We start from the raw sequence: 22,568 nt of genomic DNA, 5'->3' as shown, positions 1-22,568 counted from the left end.
CTTCACCCCACAGTAACTGACACGTTGCTGCTGCTTAACTGAAGACACCAGACTCCAGATTTTCTGAATGCCAAGCAAAGAGGTAGCACATAGACTAACAGATAGACCAGTTTGAAACCTACAGATTCCATAGAGAGCAAGCCTGAGAAGGAGTATTAAGCAGCTGCCGCACTTTCCACAATCTAGCACTTTAATTGGCCAGACTGAGCAGAAAGCAGTCTGCAGGGGATGTCTTTCCTAAGTAGTGACAACCTTTCTTGGCTGTGCAGTGAGCAGCAACTAAATTGTCACTATGGAATTATAGAAAGAGACAGGCATTAGTCGGATCCATCAACGGGCAGAGGATGTTTTTTTTGCCTATGCTGTCTTGCTACTATTCCTGTCCCCCAGATTTCATTACACGGAAACTGAAGCATGTCTGTTCTATAGTGCAGATCTTTGTGAATGTAGGTTTCATGAAGAGAGACTGATAACTGTTGCTTTTTTTTTTTTTTTTGCAAATAAAGTTACAACTTTAAAGAAAAAGTGCTCATGAGGTCTGGCTCCATCTTTTCACATCTAAATAAATCGCCCTAGAAACAATGGCTGAACAAGATGTGATTGCCTATCCCTTTAGAAAATAAAAATAAAAACATGCCCTCTTTTTCATGTTCTATAAATTCCTGACACCCCAACTCAGTGAGCCAGCAAGTGGTGGAGAGCAGCTGCATTCATCTCTGGTTTATGTAATGTTTACCTAAGAATAGGTACATCTCTACTCAGCATCCCTAAATCGGTCCTTCAAATAGGTCAAGAGCAGGTGTAGTCATAAATCACTTCATAAGGTTGTATTTAAACCACTGAGCCATGAAGGAAAAAACTTTTATGCTGCGTGTGGAGCTATGCAAACTGTGCTGCTCTACGCTGTGGATTACATTAGACACTGAAGTTATATGAATGATTCAGAAAGGTTTCATTCAAGCTGCAATGTTTGAAACTCCTTTCAGTTTTTAGTGTATTCAAAGGAGCTTCAGCTCTGTATCTTTGACATTAGAGCCTGTATTCAATCTTCTCATCTAACTCTTACAATTTTTGGCAAAAAATGCAAATAAGTGGATAATTTTATACCGTGGAGACCAGTCTTTACTGGGGATAAAAACATATCTCTCGAGGCTTCCATTTCATTCACATCATCTTCTACAATTTCATACTTATTTCTTCACTGGTAACTTTGTAAACAAGCAATCCAGCACCCACACAAACCTCACTTGATAAACAGTTTGTGTGTGTGTGTATGTGTGATTGTGACAATGCCTCAATTCTTATCTAATCCTCTCAGGGATATTGCTTCGAGTGGCCGCTCTGCTGCACCAGCTTCCTTAATTACACATCTGTGCTGACTCGCTACAACTGTAATCTGACATGATAACACTGCTAGCATCAAGCAGCGCGCATCATGTCCATGTCGCACAAGTTCCTCACTGTATAAAAGACTGATGAAGCCCATGAGGCTTGGCCTCAGCACCAACAGCTAATTACCATGCAGTAGCATGTAATTACTTACTGGGGCAGATGGGTGAGAGCGCAAGAAGAAGTGGACTTGCAGAGGGAAAGGTCACTGGTCTGGTGAGGCATGAGGAGAGTCAGTGCAAATAATCAATCGCTTGTTTATTTTGATATCAGTGATTAAATAGGTAATTTTCAAGAATTTTAAATGACAACATCTGGACAACATCTGGAGCTTGTTTGACAAAAGTATCTGTGCTGTTGTGATGTGAATCCTGTGAATGGTAAAACGACAGCCGTTATGTAGCGCCTGTATCCCGAGAACAGTGCAAAGTGCATTACAAAGCCTCACACCCACTCACACCTACACTCGCACACCAGTGGAGGTGGAGCCGCCATGTAAGGTACAGACCTGCACATTACAGAAGATTTAAATTTCAGCATTACTCGGAAAATATATATTTAGGAGGAGCCATGGATCAAACCACTAATTCTGTGATTACTGGATGGATCCATGAAAGACTTTGACAATGACAAATCAATGCCAGGTTCAAACCCAACATCTGTAAAACTAAACACCAGGAGCTTCAAAAGAAGCAGCAAAGCATGAAGCCACACAATAGCTTCAGCTATCCACTGGCTTCTTTCTGCAGTGTTCTGGCCTTTGCAGCTGCCTATTAAGACCTGTTCATCAGCGGAGTAACAATAAGCTCCACAAGGTTCAAACTGACAGTCCTCCCCGTCTTCCCTTTGGTTCCTTGGTTGTCTTTTAACAGGAAAGTGTTTGGGGGGAAATAAACCCGGTTCTTATCTCTGCCTGCAGCTGCCCTCTGGTTACGTGGCCCCACAAGGCGAGCACTGCTGTCAATGTGAAAATGCCGCCAGGGAGGTCGTGTGAAGGAACTGCGAGAGGTGGGGACTGGTGTAAAGGAAAGGCGTGTGTGCTGACACACACACACACACACACAATGCGCAGAACACAAGGTTGTCACAGGGTTTTAGCCTGCGCGACAACAAACATCTGCCCTGCTGATGTGCCCTGAAGCAAAACACAGCTCCAGAAGTGTTGTTCTTTAACCTGACCCTGACCTTTGACCTCCGAGAATTTCCCTTTAGGGACCAATAGATGATTGTCACCAACATACAGACACATATGTCAAATCAGCACATTCTACTTACAAACACATGACAAACACAAAGCCTGTGACACACGCAAACACACACATGCACACATTTCCTTCGGGGGACAGGAAGACTGACATTGCTATGAGCCAAATACTGTGCTGGGTGCAGTGCCAAAGGTTACTGACTTAACCTGTTCTGACATTTTGCTTGTTGTGCTTGAGTCTATATGCTACAGATGAGTAATTTCCTCAGTCTAGGAGCTGTTCAATTAAAATTTACTTAAAATTGCTTTCCGTGTTCATAAATGTTATTTCTAAGGTCAAGCATAGTCCAGTCAATATCTGTGAATATATAACTCTCACTCAGAGCCACAGACTGGAGAAATTACACCAAAGGAATATGAAGCTGCACAATAGATACTGACTGGAAGACAGATGTCATGCTTTTAAAGCCAAAATGCTCCATTATTTGTCTCAGCAGAGTACACCTGTAATCATGCTTGCACAAAGGCAGAGTGTGGCCTTGTTCTGCATAGTGGAAGCAATCTGACCAATTATACACACATGCTGGGGAAAAAACAATGTAATAAGACAATGATGTCTAGATGATTAATTATCTGATTTAAACTGCACATACTGTGATATAGCAGACAAGGTGAGGGCTGTGTTGGAGTGACACATCAGATGAATATTTTGGACAATGACTCCTCCGCTGCTCAGTCAGCAGTTGTGCTTTCTTGTGTTTTGCTGATCTAAAACAATTTTTTTTACTCAGACTGATGGACTGAACCATCTACGTTGTACTCAGAGTACTGAAAATATGTGACCTGCATCATGTTTTAAATCTTTTAGGGGCTGCATAGAATACTGCAGAAGATTTGTTATTATTAGTGATTAAATGTATGGCACTATCTATAAGTGTTATTTTTATATGTTATAATTTGGTACTAAAAAAATATAAGTTAAATGATTTTAGTATGCACAGATTTAATATAATCTAATTGATACTTGAATAGAACTTTACTTTAAAGCCTATATTGAACACTGAACATTGCAAAAAGCTGTTTTTATCATCAGCTGCAAGGGACAGACAGAGTCTCATGTTTGAAGACGTAATAAAATTTGTCTGATACCGGGCCATGAGCATAGAAAATAGCTGATGGATGCAAAAACATTCTTCTAGTGTCAAACTCTGCTCAGTCATTAGTTTGCACAGTGAAGGTCAAACAAGTGAAGCAACTTTTTTCAAAAAAGGAGAGCGAAATATATATATATATATATATATATATATAATTATATAACAAATAAATAAATATAAAATAAATATATATACAAATTGTTTTCAGACAAAAATGAAAATCCTCCTTTAGCTGCAGCAGGTTGAAGGCAGTTTGAGCTGATACTTAAAAGGAGTTACACCTGCATGACCCACAATGCCACTTGTTTTCTGAAACAAGAGACCATCTGCTGTCTAAAAGTCCTTGATTGGAAAAGCAAGTTCAAGTGTTTTCTCTTTAACGGACCATCTTTTTCTCAAAGAAAGATGTTCAAGCATCATCCATGTCAAGTGGCGGGACCCTGTTGCCCCGGAAACAGGAAGGAAGTTATTTTGAGCCGTGGGCACCCTGCCACTCCTCTAGGAGCCACAGCCTTATGGTGGCTTTGAGAATGACTTGGAAGTGGCAAAAACTGGCATGTAGTTGCAAAGATGTGCATCCTGCTGCCTGTCTGTTGCTCTGAATGGCCATTATTTGGCACACAGGAGAAAGAATAAGCACCCTGCCACACTGAAGTGAAGCAATTTTATAGTGCTTGTTGTGAATGTTAAAAATATGAAATAATTTGTAGCAGAGTAAATTTGCTGCAGAGTGGTAGATGTGGGCTCAGCTGTCATGTCCAGAGCTGCAATTGTGCTGCAAGACTTAAAAACCACAACGTGTAAAAGAGAAAGAGTTCAACGCTCGAAAAGCAATACACGTTTGTGGAAATTACTATCAATAATGAATAAACATAACAGAGAAGGAAATGAAAGGTTTTTCTTAAAATAAATATTGCTATTAGTCTCTATGAGAAATGGTATTACACATTAGTAAAGACACTGAGCGTGAGAGGAAAGTGTTTCTTTGCCTCTTGCTCCTTCACACAGAGAGGTCAGAGAGGAGGTTCAACCAGCCAGCAGCCCTCTGGAGTTGGCAGAGAGCTAATTTAGCTCAAGGACTCTTCAGCTGGGTAGATGCAACATGAGGGCATGACCTATGGTTCTCCAGCTGAACTCTGTGCTAGCCACATCATCTCTAGATTCAATGTGTGTATATTGTCATCCCACAAATCTCCTAAATTGTGTTTTAAAACTACAGTCATTGTTGAGATACAAGAATAATTCCTGATGAGCAACATATCAGAGTGCTTTAAGCTCTTGAGAGATCCTCTAACACCTCATTAGGATGCCTGACTCACAAGTTAAAGCCATAATTGCATACCCTACACATCAATTACACAGTAACGGCACCCATTTCACAGTGTTTATTTCCCCAAGTCGGACTGAGACCCAGCTCACAGAATAACAGTGAAACAGCCATTCATTCAGGCCACTGCACCTGATTGAGAGAGGACAGGTTGAATCGACAAGCGAACAAACACAGACATCCCCATGGTATTTGTTTACAACGAGCCACAACCTCCCCTGAGGTGGCACAAGGTAAAAAACAAGAGACACCAGCCAAGCAGAAATGGCAGAGCTGTCTAATGGCTGCAGCGGCTAGTTTGGAGCTTACTGTGTGAAACAAATGGGAAAAGACAACATGATTTCTGAGGGTCAATTTTCAGATTGCATCTTTACTGTAAAAGTGCAAACAAACTTTTTTCTACATCCAAGTAGAATGCTACATCCAGCAGCAGATGTGGCATTAGTAAGTCAATGTGGGGGGCTTTCTGGTTCAGATACAAAGCATCAGAGACTGAGCTGAAGACAGATGTATCTTGCTCATATTCCAGTTTAAGCAGGTGATGAAAAGGAATGAATTTGTTTCTGGCAGTGGCTCTCTCAGAGAAAACATAAAGCATGCTGCAACTAGCAAGTTATTTCTTATTTTTTCTTATTTCTTATTTCCTGGGATGAAAACCATCCTTTAGCTGACAAAAGATTCTGTTGTTGACTATTATTGAACTATCTTTTGCCTTCAATAGATGGGATGATGGGGGGATGTCATGCAACCCCAGCTGGACTCAAACCAGGGATGCAGCAATTACATGGTCAGCCACTTTAACTACTGGGCCACAATTTATACTTATTTTGAAAGAATACGAATAAGGAATGTGAAAAACTACAAGTTATCATCCTTAGAGTGTTTCCATTGTACTTACGAGTGCCATCGAAGCGCGTTGCGATGGTGTCCAGAAAGGTGTTCTGGGGGGCCAGGAGGCCCTTCATCACCGGCATCTTGACCCAGATGTGGGACGGCCAACAGCTGGCTTGAGGTCACACCATCCCAGAATCAGAGCAGGTGGTTTCCAGGGGCTCTCAGCAGATGCAGGAGACTTCGAGGGTGACAGTCCAGTGGCAGTCGCGGGGACACACATTTACAGTGAAAGCAGCCACCCTTCTCCAAGCGATGTCTCTCCCAAAGACAATAGTGCTGCCTGGGAAGACTAAAATAGCTCACTTCAACAATGCAGGGGTTCGGGTGTGGGCAGCTCAGATAAGTGGAAATAAAGAGTAGCAATCACCAGCAGCTGCTCAGTCAACAAGGAGGGATCATGTCCAGGTGACGCTGAGATCCAAAGAGCTTCAGATCTGTCAGCCCAGCTGTTGCTTGTCTGCACCTTTCAGCCTGAAAGCTCATTCCAGCAGCAATGTGGAGGAAGTTATCCTTTAAGTCCACTGCGTTTTCCATCTAGAAGGAGATCAAGGATCTGCAAGACAAAAAACAAGGGCAGAGCATGTGTCTACACCTCTCTCATCCCTCAGCTCAGTGCTCTGTTAGGATGCATCTTAGTAGTTGCATCTTCTTGAGCTTTCTCCCCTCCTCACTACTCTCTCCCTCTCCCTCCCTCTCTCTCTCTCTCTCTCTCTCTCTCGCTCTGTCTGTCTTGCTCCTGCTCCCATCCACTCCTGTGATATCCCAGCCAATGAGATGCTGGTATCCTCTGTGGGGACCTGTTTTCATCTGTGGTGGGGCTATAGAGACAAAGAGAGCGGAGAGAGAGAGAGGGTGTGAGAGCGAGATGCGAGAGGTGGAGGAAGGAGGGAGGAGGGAGGATGCTTTCGGAGCAGGTGACAGCACCATTACACCCCATAGTGCTACTATCAGCACATGGCTTTTGTGTGAATGTCTGCAAATCAAGGAAAGATGGATTACCTGCATGCCGGTCAATGCAGCCTATTGTATTCTGTTGGACTGTGTCCCTTTGTGCTGTTCTCTCATGGGAGTCTCACTCTAGGGACATTGTGAAAGTGTGAGGGAAGATATATTCACATTCATTTATTTTTTTCTTATACATCTATTTTGCTGAGCGAAGGAGTTGCATGAGCTGTAGCCCTCAGATCCCATTCCTAGAATATGACTGTTTCAAACTTGTCTCTGTGTTCTGGGTAGAGCTGGTCACTGTTGCCCTCTCAGCCTCTACAGTATCCTCATCAGAGAATTAAAGCTCTGGGATGAAAGCCGCTAAGAGCGGATTAAAAGGATAAGCCTGGAGATGTTTTTCATGAGGACTTGATGCTGAACACACCAAAGTAACGACGCGTCTTAGTTCACTTTGACCCAAGCAAAGGCACCGCTGAGCTGATGAGGGAAATACCTCTAGACAGTGATGTTTTATCTTAAAACATATCTTGTCCATTTTTAATGAACTTTGTCAACAGTAATCTCATTAGATTTTATAGCAAAGAAGGAAAGATGAGCCTACCATTAATGTAATTAATGTGACTCTTATTAAATATTAATGCAAACTGCACTAAGAAACCTGCTGGTTAGATGGATGTTTTTTTGACGAGATGTTAAATGACAACACAGGTTTAGATGCAATGTTTTAACATAATTTGTCCATATTAAAATGTATGCAGCTTTTTACAGAAAATTGGCAAAAGACTGAGACAATTCTGCTGATTTTACAGTCGACAATAAGAGGTTTTCAGGAGTAAAGGTCTGAGTCTTACTGAACTGCGAAGCAGAATTGTCACTGTGATTTATGTGGAGCTGGAGGATGTCAAAGTTGTATAGATTTACTCGGAGGATAGAGGAAAACCCCAGAGCAGATTCTACAACAATATATCATTTCAAGGCTGTTTTCCAACTTCATAAGTTCCACATTTAAATTAGCATTGCAGTCAGGACTAGCTGTGTTTTTTTCTCACACAACTCAGGAGCATGTGAAATAGCCTACATGTGACATAATGGGTTTGAAACTGGAATGCAAGAGTCTTTCTATTCCGGTCAGAAAAAGAAAAGTTGTTCCAACATATTTCCCAGACCACACATAAAATGTAACTTAATGCAAAAATGGAAAAGAAAAAAAATAATTAAGTTTCCTGTGGGGGTGTTGGTAATCTTCCTAAGTTTAATTGATTCAGCAGCTGTGTGGGCGTCTCTTTAAGCCAACAATGAAGTTTGTAATCTTTAGGATGAAAAATAAGTTTGGACTTGATCTTGATTGACGGTCCTGGCAGCAAACTACAATGACACTGTATGGGTACATTTGATATAAAATTTAAATATATAAAATTGCTAATTGGATTAAATTCAAATAAATGCTGACTGTGTGTGGAGAAGAAGATGACACTTTGTAAACTCATCATTAACATGCTGTCAGTCAGAAAATTCTGTGGAGAAAAGGTGATTAAAATGCAGAGAGTAATTAATCCATCCACAAGGCAGCACAGGTGAGCTACATTTGGAGAAAAAAGGGGGTGAAAAAAAGACAACCAGTGAAAGTAAAAGACTGCCTCGCAGACTGTAACAGGGTATTGTTCCCCCTCTCGGATCCTATTCACGCCCTGGCAGCTATTCACTGCTATTTATTTTTAATGGCCTCTCATTGTCCCGTCTTCTTGTAGTTCATCCATCTCTGCTTGTCTCTAATAAAGAGGCTAATCCATTAAACATGTACACTATCCACAGTCTAATACGACAGAGTGACGCACAGACAGCCAGGTGAAATACAATTCCAACTACATTTCCCATAGTTCCTAGCTTGTCTGCTGGAGAGGAAACTTGAGGGATATCACTTCATTTAAAATGGGTAAATTCAAATTCGACATGCAAAATGAATCAACTGTTTACTGATAATTACGAAAAGAAGAAAAAGAAAAAAAAAAGAAAAAGAAGAACTCTCCTGAATGAAAAACAACAAACCCATAATCCTGATTTAAACTGAGATTGATGAGCTTTACGGCCGGCATCATTCACTCAACATGCAACATCCCTTCTCTCAATTAAACACGTCGTCCTTCCCTCAGCAAACCCATTGAGAAATCAGGCCCGTCATTCTCAAATCTCTGTTTACATTGAATTAACTTGTGACTGAGCAGATGTGCACAGAAGCTTTGTGTGTTTGTGTTTATGTGTGTGTGTGTGTGCGCACAAATCCTCGAGGCCTGTGAGGATGACAGACAGAGGAAGACACACACCACCAACTAGAAAAAGACCAGAATCTGTAATGAAATAAGAAAAACAGTTAAAGCATGGATCAAATGACAGAACATGCTTGATGTCTATATCATATTCTCACAATAAAACAGCTTCATCATCGAGAAGTTTGTGTTCATCCCCCATTCAGATTATCAGTCGCTCACATTTCTGAGAAACTATTGTACTGAGTTAGAACAACAACAGAGGAATTAGAATAATAACATTACAAAAGGATGTGAACGCAGAAAAAACACAAACATTTTCAGTGCAATTTTGTTAAACACTGAGAAAATAAGGCACAATTTATAATTTGCCGCATTTTCAGTTTTATTAGTTTAGGTTTGAAAGATTTTGTTTTTAGAATTTTTTTTACCCATGGATGAATATTATCCTTCATCTGGCGTTAAACCTCAACACAAGTCACACAGTTTCATTGTTCATCTGTTACAATGGCAAAGAAAAGCAACATTTCAGTGTCAATATTTTCGTGCTGTCATTTCTTTAAAGCTAATAAATGCCTGTGTTAAAGCTTCTGGAGTCAACAGGCGATGAACCTGTAACTTCTGAGATGCTGGAGAACGTGAGGAAGATGAGAGACTCTCACTTCCTCAGGTAACTACAGGTTAAACAGTTCAAAGCCTTCAGAGAGGAAATCAGCCTCTCAGCCTCACTTCCTTTGCGTCACCATCTCATGAAAGGGCCATTTGGTTTGGGCTTCAATGAAGCAAATTTAGCTGTTATCGCTTCACTGCTACTTTGGTCTGATCACACTATGAAGCCAAAATAAAGCCAGAGCGGTGTCAAATCTCTGCTGAAATGGGACATTACTAAAAATATTAGCCCACTTTGTGAGCGGGGAGACATGCAGGAGGGAAACGTGCCATGCAACAACACATGAGATTAACAGACTTTCAGTGAGGGCCTTTTTCAGTGTTGACAACACGATAAATGGTTGACTAGAGGTGTAGTCAGTATAAAATCACATTAAATACTATCATGTTGAAGTTTGCAATTATTTAAGCCCATACTATCTTTATTCTAAATATTAAAATAAATGTATAAAAATGTCCATTATTCTGCATTTGCAAATGAGTAAACTGCTGTTCAGACTCTCTGGTTTTGTGTTTAGATGACTTACAGTGAAAGGCTTCAGTCTCAAGGCACTAACAGAGATATGATCAAGAATCCAGCTTAGAGAAAGGGGATCATGAGACAAATAAGTAGTGAATCTGGCTGCCTGAAGTAGACTGCACCAAGGACTCTTACTGTATATGTCTGACATATAAGACTAGCCCCCTCTAGTGGTTGATGATAAAATCCTGGGACTTTGTAAAAAAAAAAACCAAGTACAGTAGTTGGTCAGATGGTGAAAAGTAAACCCTCGCCAGCTAGTGTTTTTTCTGCCAGTCATCAAGAAGCAACAGAACTTCTAATCTGAAAGATCCTCTGGGCTCAAAATGGGCAGAAATTAGCAGCTCACTGCAGGAGGTGCTGAAAGAAAGCTGGCAAATTCATATTATCTGGATAGTGTTATTCAAAAGGGAGAGCTTATTAAGCCCAGCTCACAGCTCTGGAGACAAATGCACGATTTTCAGCTACAAGAAATGACATATTACAATAAACAACAAATTGCTTTCTTTTCCCAGCATACTACACCCACTCTCCACAAGGTTACTAAAAGGGACAAAACATGAAATGCTAATGAGCCCAGATTTCATAGCTTTGCTTCTGATAAAGTGAAATCTCAACAGTATTTTACTTTCAGGTTTTCCTTTACCATTTACAGCGTGAGAGGCCATAACCGACACATTACTTGTCAAACGACAACCTTAAGTTTTCAGTGTTTTTCTCTGTTGCATTGCAGCCTCACTCCATGGTTTAGGCAAACAAGGCATTTATTTTCACAATAAAGAGTGGAAAACAATAAAGAGTGATTGTATGATGAAGTGCAAACATGCTGTGTATTTTTGCTGCTTTCTGGGATAGTCTTACCTTGTATTGTTGTTCCTCTGTAAATCTTTCCAGCTGTTGCTTTAATCTTCACAGCTGACTGCACAGGTGATACTAAATCATTCAACAACACCAGATGGTATCTATTGAGTGGGTAATATTTGTAGCAGTGTAAATATTTAAAAAATTTAAGCCAAGTCCTGGGAGAGTTTTCTTATGTTCTTTTGCTTTTTCTCCAGCTTCCCCGAAAACCGCCAAAACATAAAACACTTTATCATCAAGAATATTACAGCGTAAGGCGACAAAATGAAAACCTGGTTAGATGAATTTATGTAGCGGTTTTCACCCATAAGTCAGAGTAAATATTTGGTACAGTATATACACTACATATGGTTGAACTTTGACTGTCATGGAGGAGAGATGAAGTTAATTAAACAAAACTACAGTAACAGTTTAACAGTTTGCTTTAATAAAATTATAAATATGGCTGAGAAAATAAACCAGTCAAATCAACATTTTTAAATTGTGAAAAATGAATGATGCGTTTTTGCCTTTAACGTAAGCACAAGGCACAATTCTCCAACTCCTTCATGAAAAGTTAATGAAGGAGGACGTGTCAGTCAGTCAGCGCTCATCACAGTCAGAGTCAAAAGCTTTGTCTCCTTCCCCACAACAAGCTGCTTCAGGAAACCGTTTTTCCCAATAAGAAATCAGCGTATTCTTTCCTGCGCAGCACTCGGTGCATTTTGAAAGTGTTGGGTGAGGTGTTTGAGAAGGCCATCATCTGCTTACGGAGCTCCTTGAACGCACCCTCCGCCACCAGCTGCACCCTCATTGGTCCGATGCTGCCTTTGATACGGAAAGACTTGTAGACAGCCGAGTCCTGTTGGAGACAGATGTCCAGCTGGAAGGAAGGAGAGAAGACAGGATGGAGAGAAAAACAATAAAGAATGATTGTGTGATGAAGTGCAAACATGCTGTGTATCTTTGCTGCTTTCTGGGATTGTCTTACCTTGTATCGCTGTTCCTCTGTGAGGTTCCTCACACCTTTCAGCTCCACAAACACCTGGTAATGAGGGTCCGAGCCACCTATTGAATCTCCTACAACACCACGAAGTGAAGTAAGTGAGCCTGACTCACTGCTCAGAAGAGTTTATACACACAGATGAAAAATTCAGATGACTGAGAGGCACTACCGAGACATCTTACCCAGGATGCCACTCTCAGCGCAGCAGTAGTCGACCAGCTGAGCTCCTGGCCACTGAGCAACAGCTTTCTTCAGAGCACCAAGGAACAACGCTTCGGACACCTTCTCCCCTCGAACGTTCAACATCTGACCCCGTCTGACAGGGGGACAGAAGGAGGGAGAAAATATTTTGCTTCATGATTTACAAGAACAAAAGACAGAACAACTAGAAATACTTTACACACAGCATATTTGTACTGTACCTGTACTGAAACTCGACAATGGGACACTGATTATGGAACCCAACTACTTTCACAATGTCTCCAATGCGGTATCTGTAAAACAGAACATACCAGTGTCATTTATGCAGCTGTCCAACACATATAATGTTCAATAGTTAATATCAGATAATATCAGACCCACAGCACAAATCTTGATATTAGCTTCATATTCTGTCACGATGGATTGCAGTCAATTGAAAGCACATCACAATACCAACGACACAAAGTAGTTATGGGACATCATTTCATTCACAAAACTTTATGGAGGGTAATATTTGACTGAGGGGCCCTTAATTGACATTTACCCTTTAAATCAGACTGAACAACCCTCTGACCTCAGAGGCCACAAACAATGAGAGAAAATGTTTATCTACAGTTGAGCACAATGACAGCCAGCGCCCTACTGTAGGCAGGTAGATAGATGTTTCACTACACCGTGTTAAAAAATAAAAAGCATAATTCATACCTGAAGAGTCCTGAAGCGTTTGTGATTACAAGTTCATAGTTTTGTCCCTCCTTCACCTCCTCCATCAGCAGAGTGTGAGGCGTCTCCTCCTCCAGGCTGCTCTCTGGCAGGAACTCACAGAACATGGAGCGAGGACACAGCAGATAGCGTCTGCTTGGCTCCTGAGGCCACAGGTTCACCCCTATTAGACCTGCAGGGGCCCACACATTCAGTTAAAGCTGACAAACTAACTTGAAAATAAAGAAATAATAAAAAGGAAAAAAAAATCCTAAAAATCTTTAATTGGTGCCATCACTGGTTTATGCTCAGACCTTGATTTAATTATTTTGCCTTTGTGAAACAGTAGTCAGTAAAAGTACTTTATATGGTAAATGACTAAAAAGACCGCAATTAGAATTCACTGAACTTTCTGTTAATCTTATCAATCTTCTTTCCTTACATACTGTGATGTCCTATTGACATAACACAGAGTCTTTTCTCTGCCTCTCAGATACTGTTCCTCTTCACCTTCTTTCTCCTCACTACAGCAATCAGCTCATGTGAGTCAGCTGGGTAGCAACTATTATCCTGGCTTCCCTGTGGGTTTTGCAGTCTTTTCCTTGTAGTCCTTATGTCTCTTCCCTGTATGACACTACCTGTCATGATATAACAACACTTTTTTTCTGGTTTTAGCTGCATGAATGCTACTGACATACACATTTAATGCTCACTTGGCTTGATTGTGGATTTGGGGGCCCCACGTGGGTTTTGCAGTTCAGTAGGATACACACCCTCCACCTGCTATGTCACATTTTCGTGCCACTCTACCATCAAAACTGACAATCACTTTTTCATTTACACCAGCTCTTCCCACAGTGGAGTCTGGGGTTGCACACTGGTTCTTACCTTCAGTAGCAGCATAAAAGGGTGAGTAGAAAGGAACTCCCTGGCAGTAATTCTCCCTCAACATTTCCCCGTAGATCTGATTGGAGCCTGAGTCCACCGCCAGTACCAGGTGGAGGTGAGGCCACAGCCGCTTAGCAATCCCTCTGAAGCCGTCCTGGAAGTGGGCCCGGAGCTGAGCGGCTCTCTCTGGGTCTGGCTTCATCAGAGCTTCAAGCCTGGCCCTAACGTTAGGTTCCAGAGCCAGAGCACTGCTGACCTTTCCCTGTTCAATGTCCTCCACGAGCTCCTGCCAACGATCCTACAGGACAGAGAGGAGATCAGATAGAAATCACTTTTCTAATACTTGAGTGCTGATTTCATAGATTGATAATGATTGAGATGAGATGAGATTTTACAGTTATAAACTTCAATTGACGCAATAGTGATTATTCTGTAACATTTTCCATAGTTTTGCACATTTATGAATCTAATCAAGTAGAGAACAGCATGATGCCAAAATCCCCGCAATTTACACATGACATGCAACCCTTAATAAATCTTTAAGTGAACAATGCAGTACCTGTAGGGCACTGAAAGCATAGAAAACTGTGGAGGCGAAGTTGGACTCCAGAGTTCCCACACTAGGATCTTTCAGAGCAAACAGGAGGTGCAGGTAGAGGGTGTCCTTCTCACTTGGAACCTTAAGAGACAGGGTACAGTACAGTTTAGTTGGAAATCATTCAGAAATTGAATGAAGTGCTGTATCCAAACCAAAAGAAAACCTGCTACCTACTTTGGAGTAAGACTTAATAACACACTGTTAATCATTCATCATGTGGCGAAGACGTAAACGCCCACACTGATCCATATGTTTGCTGTACCTCAAAGGCAGGTGCTGGGGTGGTGTAGAGGTTCAGCATGTGGCGGGAGGAAGCTGGTGTGGATGAGTTTGGTCCGATGGGAATGCCGGCCTCAGACTGGCGAAATGTAGGTGTGTAGAAGAACTTGGTGGTGCGCTGGAGGCTGTCAGTTGCAGGGAATGCCTGACGCATGGCATCCAAACACACAGACACACCCTGGTGGAAACACATAAATAAATATTGTTATCATCATAGTTCTATATGCACAATAGCTTAACACAGGCTGCAACAGAGCCAACACATCATCAACACCAAACAGTGGCTTCACCTGCAGGAAGAACTCAGTATTGGTGTCTTTGGTGCTGAGCAGCATGGCGCTGTGTCCTGACGTCCCCGAGGTCATGGCCAGGATCAGCGGCTTCTCAGCAATGATCACCTTGTCCTCTCCTGCAGCGATACGCCTGATGAGCTCTCGGTAGTGCTCGTACGTGGTGATGGGGTGACGTGCCCGGAAGCTAACACTGTCTGAAACAACATCAGTGTAACTGTGAACAAACAGTTTAACGATAAAGTTTGTGAAGAGATCATTTTGATTTCTGCATTTCATAATTTTGTTATTTTCATTTCACTGATGAAGTTGAAGGCTCAGAAAAAGCAAGTATTTGGACCTTTGAGTTGAAATTACAATGCCATACATACTGTCCCCAAGGTCAAAAATGAACTTCCATGTTCATGCCTTTTTAAAACTGTATCAAGTGACCCACAGCTTCATATAGATCATTGAATTTATTATGCATTTGACAGCATAATAGTCAAAATCATATTATACTTGGTTATATGAGAGAACACTGAACATGTTTTTATGGGTTTTCAGTTTACTTGTTTTTGGACAAAACATGCAATTTGAAAACTTGGGGTATTAAAAAATATTTTTGAAATGTATAAACTAAATAATTAATTGGTCTAAAAAAACAAGAAAGAAACAAAGAAATAAAGAAAAGATTTGGGTAAATTAAATTTAAAGAAAAAAGTCAGTAATTTAACTGCTAAATAAATCTAAATAATATAGAGCTGCAACAGTTAATCGATCAATCTACGAGACAATGAAACTTTATCTGCAACTATTCTGATGGTTCGTTAATCTTTTAAGCCCATTTTTAACCAAAAATAGTGGTTCCTGCTTCTTAAATGTGGCATGTTATATCAACGTAGATAAACTTCTTTTGGACCAAATGTCTAATAAAATAAGCAGTTTTTAAACTGAAATTAATCATGAAAGGCATTTTTCAGACTCCAAATTCAAGAAAATAATCAACCATTACATTAATGTGAAGAAAAATTATGAAAGATTTCTAGGGGGAGCAGGGTGGCTCTTTGGGAGCCCTGATTTCAGTAAAATCCTGGTTCCGGCCCTGCTGTCATAGAGCCTGACGGTATATAACCAACACATAACATTACATCACAGTCAGTCAGAGGACAAATCTGTGTGTGAGAGCTGCTCCCACCAACTCCCACACGTCTGGACCTGTTCATTTCCACAGTCTTGTTTCATGTCTTACCTTTGATTGAGCAGAAGTCAAACTGTTTTCCATAACATGTGTTTGCGTTTTTACGCAGGCGCTTCAGCAGAGTCTCCTCCTGGACTTGCTTCACATTGAGCGTATCGGCTTCAAGTTTCTTCCTCTGTCGCCTGCCCAGCCAGCCCAAAGCCTTCACCCCCAGATACTGACTCAGAAGACCGCTTAACGTCCGGTTTTCACCCTTCATCTTCGAGCTGATGTCCCTCCAGACGAGTGCCATCCCGGCCAGAGAGCAGACACCGAGGGCGGCGGGCAGGGCAGGCGGCATCGCCGTGAACAGTCCTGGGGTTACACAAGAAACACAAACAAAGACAGAAAGAGCCAGGTGGGGGCGCTGTTAGTCTACATGACATCCGCTACCTGTTTCATCCAGAGTCAAGACGGACGACTGTACGCAGCTGCTCCTCCAGGACAATGTCACAGCAACATTTTCCATCATTCAACACATTTATTTTCTTCATATTGAATCCACTTACCCTGCTTCTGTCCAACGATGGCGACAGCAAACGATAAAACCGCAACGCACAGAGGCACAGCCACACGAAACCAAGAGACAGCCATCTAGACAAAATGATGTCAGCTAGTGTTTCTGTTGTTTTCACTGTGTATAATAACGTTTAGGCTGCATTGATGTGTGAAGAGGAGACTCCTAACTTTTGCCTTCGCAACTGTTTGAGCTGCTTCCGTGTTTGGGTCACAGCCTGTCGCTGATTGGTTGACCGTGCGATGACGTTTCTCTGTTCATATCACTATTATTTCATATTTCATATTATACCATTATATATTGTAATGTATAGAAGATAAGTGATAACAATAACAACAGCAAAGACAACAAACGAGATTAATGTCGAGTTCTCTTTATTAATTCTGGGAGTATATAAAATAGATTGAAAAAAAACAGCATTTTTTTTTACATTTTTTTTAAATATGTAATATTTTATGTTAATTGTTGTCAGAGAAAGCAAAAGAAACTTACAGAACAGCTAAAGAAAAAATAATCTGACAAAATCAACTTAATAAGAGCTCATGGTCCAATTATAACTTCATACTGCTGACTAATGTCAAGAATAAGCTTCCCAAAAAACATTATTGGTGTTAGTAGTTTATTTTTCAGTCATATATTTTGTGTAATTTACATTTGCACCTTGTAAAGTATCTGACAACTAAATGGAGTCTGTATATTTGCTGATCATGAAAGAAAGAAAAATATTGAGGATAAGAGTCAACAAATTTACACAATAAGTCAGAACCCCTGTATATTATTCAGAAAATCTCATACATGAAAGTTAAATTTAGTAATAAAAATCCCATCAATTCTGATTTAAGATTTCAGACAAAATATGAACATAATCCAAATGTCAAGAAAGCAGAAAAGAATTCAATCTTTAAAAATATGTGCTATGTCAGGTCTGTGATTACTAATTTGAATGTGAGCATCAGGGCAGTAATATCAGAGGTCTTGTCCTGAGCTGCAGACCATGTAATGAGTCCATCTTGCCTCTGGCGGTACATTAGTCGACAGAAACCCCTTCATCAGCTCTCCTCCTCAAAACCTGCAAAAGATCAGAGAAAACACTGAAACCTTTGATGCTGCACTGTGCTGTAAATGATCAGTCAGAGAGATCTGCAGTTCGCTCACCTGTTTCATTTCCTCTGTGACAGCTGATCATGAAACATAAAACAATATGGTGTGCAATGAAATCATAAACATATGATTAAGATTATTTAGATGACCTTTAGATGTCTTTGTGTGTGTGTGTGTGTGTTTTTTTTTTTTTTTTTTTTTTTGGACTAACCTGCCCAAGAAGATGGTAACACCAAGGGTCCATCGACAGATACACCATGGACGAGCTCAGCTAGCCAGGTCACCTCAGTTGGGTTGTCAACAAAAACCTCCTCTGATTCATAAACGCACAACTTAACCTCTGCCACAGTAAACACAAACACAGAGATGCTCAATGTGCACTCTTGATTTTCAGCCTATTTGTATTTATTATCATTTACTGTGTATTCTAAGAAACCCTTTGTGGAATAGAATATACAAGTAGCTGCCAAGTATATTTGAGCATAGAGACCTGCAACGTCTTCTTGGAACATATTTTTTTCCTCTCAGCTGACCTGTGACAGAGCCTTCATCTTCCTCTTCCTCCTCCTCCTCCTCCTCTTTGGACCAGGCTGTGCTTGTTCCCACTGCAACGCTGCAGTCAGACGTGGAGGATGTGAGGCTGCTGCTTTGAAGTCTCTGTCTTAAGCGTGTCATGTCACAGATGTAAGCCTCTTTGTAGAACTGACTGGCTGCAGGTACAGACCGAGAAAAAGAGACGGAGACACCATTGGATTGTGATTATGTAAGAAACAGGTTTAAAGGTCCCACAGTATTCTCTTGTTCACTGCTTGTTTTCAAGGCTGCTGTTATTTGGGGATAAAATAATATTCTTCACAAGGCTTTCCCAAGGATATATGATAGGATGCTCTAACTGGAATGACAAAATCTATTGAGAGGAGGCTTAAAGGAACCAACTGGAACCAAGTCCAGTTTGTGATGTGTCTGAAATAGCGACAGAAGAATGTTTTTTGTTGAGATTGCAGTAATCTATATTGCAAAAACTTGTACATGTACTTCAAAAAGTCTAAAAGTGGAGTGGGATGAGCCTGCTGACCTTGCGTGTCTTCCAGCTGTTGGATGCAGTTGACTGCATCTCTGGTGTCGATGTTGAGCCGGTGACTGTCACTGAGGTGCTTCAGGATGTGTTTGGAGTGAAAGGCTGAATGAGTGTAATACACCAGCTTGGGGAGGCACAGAGAGCCCACTGCAGCGATTTCAAACCTGCTGCCCTGGAGAGCAAGAGAAAGGAAAGTGGCAAAAAAGAGAGTTGAGGGTCAATATGCAAGTTTATGTGAATGTAAGTATGCTTAGGTGTGTGCAGTGTTCTTAGGACCAACCTGGAAAGTGAATCGGTCAATATCAGTCCAGGAAAAATCATACAGCAGAGACAGTTTCCCTTCCACCCCCTTGAGAAAAATCAAATCAGTTCACATTTATAATACAAGCCAACTCAGGATTAAATCCATTCAGAAAGTTCCAGAAAGTGTATTTACATCTACAAGTCAAACCCTTCATGGATTAATAAACACATGCAAAAATGAATTCCCTAACTTTACATTAAGTTGTCTGTCACTGAGGAGGACCCACCTGATAAATATGGACTCCTTTCGCTGCCACACCAAGAAGGATTGAACTTCTCAGCTCCTTCTTCTCCTGCACATAAACAACAGATGAAGAAGCAGAATTTTAAAATATAAAACATGAGCTCATATAACAGATGCTGCAGCAAAGAGTATGTTTCCTCAGTTAAATATGTGCAGAAATTTAGCAGGATGAGCCATGATTAGGCCAAAGAGGTGATAAACAAATAATGCAGCATGACAAAGGGCAAATCAGTAACCATCTTCCTGCGTTTCATCATAAAAGGTCCAGTGGTGTTATGGCTATTAGGGCCTGTGAGGGATTTCTGGTGTTTTTTCTCTGTTAATTTAAACACTGAGGTGTGACTTGGTGCAGTCTGACCCGTCTCATCCTGTAGAAGGTGACCGCTCCATCCTGCAGGCTGCTGGCCTCCTTTATAAACTGCAGGACAGCTCGGCTACGTGGCACACCTCTCAGCTCACCGTGCAACACAGGGCAGTGCTGGAGCAGGTAGTCTCGTCCACGACGCTTTATCAGCTGACGACACAAGCACACACATAAAAATCACTGTGATTTCCAAGGATAAGTTTAAGGCGTCACACTTTATTTATTTATTTTTACCCAGGAGGGGAAGTAATCTTCAGGAAGAAAGTAACATCTGTGTTGTCTCTCCTGTCTTTTCTCGTCCTCCTCTCCATTCCCCTCTCTCTGCTCCAGATCTCCGACTTCAGCTTGAAGCGCAGAAGCTGCCAGATGGAAGAACAAAGCTTCCTGATGGCGGCTCTGTGAGCGCAGCACCTTCTGCCTCAGCTCAGTGTAGTAGAGCTGCTGTACTTTGCTGCTGCTGGAACAAAGTGGAGAGCGAATCACAGAGGTCATCTTCGTTTCACGGAGGTTTGGTAGCCTTCATTTAATTTCACTGATTGTTCCATAATGTGGCTGCAGCTGATAAAATATTAATGGATAAGAAAACATGATGTTAAGACACAACAGTTATACAGTGGCATGTGCAGAGGGCAGAGCATTTATGGTTTGTATAGGGGACACCAACTCACAATATTAGCTGCCCATTCTCTACATAATACTGCACTCTCAGAAATACGATGAATGGGACCTGAAAATATAGAATAAATATGTCAACAGAGTCAAAGAGATACATTAAGAGTCTGTTTTCCGCTAACATCTCTAGGCAGTCCAGTTAACATTTGAAGAAGTAAACAAAAATCATGTAGCAAATACCTGATGTTCATTAAGTTGTAAGATAATAAAAAAACTCACGACTGTGGAGCCTCTGCTCCATCTTTTGCCAAAGTACTTGCTCAGCTTCTGGTCCAAGTTGAGAAAGAGATATTCATTATCTAAGGAAAAAATACACATATTCAAGGAACATCGATCAACATCAAGTCCACTGATAATATTGTGCACAGTCTATTAAACCAATTAGCAATAATTAATGTCATTTAACTTCACGGGCAGATAGGAGGATGAGTCTCTCTCCCCTTTTTGTCACAAGTAAGTTCAGTCATTACGAGCAGCCTCCCTAAGTTTCAGCATTCCTCAATAAATGAAGAGTAAACATTTTCCCTTGAGCTCCCACACAGACAGTAACTGACCTCTGAGAACAGCCAGACTGAAGACTTGGAGATCACTGACGCCAAGCTGCTTCAGCGCGCTGGTCAGCACCTCACGGCTTCTGGCTTTTACCTGGAAAACACACACAATAAGAAGTACACAAGAGCTAGATGGCTAAGCCAAACCTGTGAGATCTGGATTCACACCGATGCTGTATTTTACTGATAATTAGGTAGAAGGTAGGCCTTTAAGTGGGAAACTAAATCTGGGGAATGTGATGCATTAAAAATAATTATTAAAAACAATAAAACGAATCAATAAAGGACATTGAAAGTCACAAAGCCACTCACTCTGACAGTACAGTCCAGGTGCTGCTTGTTGGGTAGAAGGATGCACACTTGTCGCCTCTGTTTCGTCCTCATTGTCACAGCAGCTTGCGTACGTCTCTGTCCTCCATATATCTCCCTCCTGTCCTCCCATGAGCTCAGCCAACAAGTCAGCCCTCCCCCCTCAACCTGACACCCACTCACTATATAGTGTATTCGGTCAAAGAGGCATCACATTAATCTGTGAAGTTAACTGTAGACTGAAGCAGTTAGTTAATCAATCGATTAGTTGTTCAGTTATACTGAAAATCAATTAGTAATTTCATCAATTTTTCAAGCAAAAATACCACATTCAACATTTTTTGGTTTCTGTTTTTCAAAAGTAACTATGTGCTGCTCTTCTCTGTCATATATGATAATTTAAACAGTACTGCGGAGACATTCTTGGCTCTGTAGATGTGCCAGGCATCCGATTGGTCCCCAAAATCTTTTTTGTTTTAACTGTGGCAAATTTTCCAAGATGCTTGAAGCAACCAACCTGTCAAGTATGTTGGAAAACTGTGTTAAAGTCTTTTAAAGACAGAAGATGGTCCCACCAAATATTGATTTCACTTAGGTTTTTCAGTTTCTTGCATTTTGTATAAAGTTAACTGATTATATAAAGTTAACTGAAATTTAAAATATTCATGACATTATTTCTGAGAGCATCCTCACTTTAAGGCACTTTTAGCGCCTTAAACTTTTGCACAGTACTGTGTATATATCTGGGGTTTAGGACTGATGCTCACATGTAACAAGGACTACCTTGACCTTTCTGGGGACATTCTTCCTATATTTGAGATTCAGCAGTGTATAGATTGGATACACTGGGAGAAGGAGGGATGCAACAAAGGCTGGATCCAACTGTGCACACTGTGGTCAAGTTTTAAGATCAATAATCATTAGGCTAACGGGGCACCCCATAATTTAGCAACTTTCACCACATCTTGACAAGTTGAAGACAAAATGATCGGGAAAGCAATCTGCAGAATAATTGATAATAATCATAATTATTGTAC

At 41.0% G+C, this 22,568-nt stretch overlaps 3 protein-coding genes across 3 annotated transcripts in view; all 3 read right to left on the bottom strand.

The window, feature by feature from the left end:
• Positions 1-6,586, bottom strand: part of kcnh4b (potassium voltage-gated channel, subfamily H (eag-related), member 4b) — a 35,951-nt gene extending 29,365 nt beyond the window's left edge. The window contains exon 1 of the mRNA XM_071463111.1: positions 5,973-6,586. Coding sequence (XP_071319212.1) covers positions 5,973-6,048 — 76 coding nt within the window. The 5' untranslated portion in view covers positions 6,049-6,586. The remainder of the gene's footprint in view (positions 1-5,972) is intronic.
• A 5,048-nt stretch (positions 6,587-11,634) lies between these two features.
• Positions 11,635-17,267, bottom strand: ghdc (GH3 domain containing). Its single transcript, XM_071462949.1, has 11 exons — positions 16,902-17,267; positions 16,405-16,707; positions 15,174-15,370; positions 14,867-15,061; positions 14,566-14,685; positions 14,007-14,304; positions 13,122-13,311; positions 12,638-12,709; positions 12,398-12,531; positions 12,201-12,289; positions 11,635-12,092 (listed from the first exon to the last, which is right to left on the bottom strand). The coding sequence occupies exons 1-11, from the start codon at positions 16,984-16,986 to the stop codon at positions 11,871-11,873; spliced, it is 1,905 nt and encodes a 634-aa protein (XP_071319050.1). The 5' UTR covers positions 16,987-17,267; the 3' UTR covers positions 11,635-11,870.
• Positions 17,268-19,936: 2,669 nt separating this feature from the next.
• Positions 19,937-21,606, bottom strand: LOC139608845 (FERM domain-containing protein 1-like). Its single transcript, XM_071462950.1, has 7 exons — positions 21,535-21,606; positions 21,226-21,316; positions 20,891-20,970; positions 20,668-20,726; positions 20,325-20,456; positions 20,234-20,279; positions 19,937-20,149 (listed from the first exon to the last, which is right to left on the bottom strand). Exons 1-7 carry the CDS (start codon positions 21,604-21,606, stop codon positions 19,955-19,957), a joined length of 675 nt encoding a protein of 224 aa, XP_071319051.1. The 3' UTR covers positions 19,937-19,954.
• Positions 21,607-22,568: the final 962 nt, after the last annotated feature.

Source organism: Trachinotus anak, unplaced genomic scaffold, assembly GCF_046630095.1.
Source record: "Trachinotus anak isolate AG129_WGS33_773 ecotype Australia unplaced genomic scaffold, CSIRO_AGI_Tana_v1 ptg000025l, whole genome shotgun sequence".
In the NCBI taxonomy this organism is placed as follows: Eukaryota; Metazoa; Chordata; class Actinopteri; order Carangiformes; family Carangidae; genus Trachinotus; species Trachinotus anak.
This window is presented reverse-complemented; position numbering and strand designations above follow the sequence as displayed.

Coding starts and splice junctions, on each gene's coding strand:
- ghdc (XM_071462949.1), bottom strand. CDS start 16,986: ATGGCTGTCTCTTGGTTTCGTGTGGCTGTGCCTCTGTGCGTTGCGGTT. Junction 12,290..12,397: donor CGCTGAGAGTGGCATCCTGG/GTAAGATGTCTC, acceptor GTGGTGTTGTAG/GAGATTCAATAGGTGGCTCG. Junction 12,093..12,200: donor CAGAGGAACAGCGATACAAG/GTAAGACAATCC, acceptor CCTTCCTTCCAG/CTGGACATCTGTCTCCAACA.
- LOC139608845 (XM_071462950.1), bottom strand. CDS start 21,606: ATGAGGACGAAACAGAGGCGACAAGTGTGCATCCTTCTACCCAACAAG. Junction 20,457..20,667: donor GAGAATGGGCAGCTAATATT/GTGAGTTGGTGT, acceptor ACTTTGTTCCAG/CAGCAGCAAAGTACAGCAGC. Junction 20,280..20,324: donor GCTGAAGTCGGAGATCTGGA/GCAGAGAGAGGG, acceptor AAGACAGGAGAG/ACAACACAGATGTTACTTTC.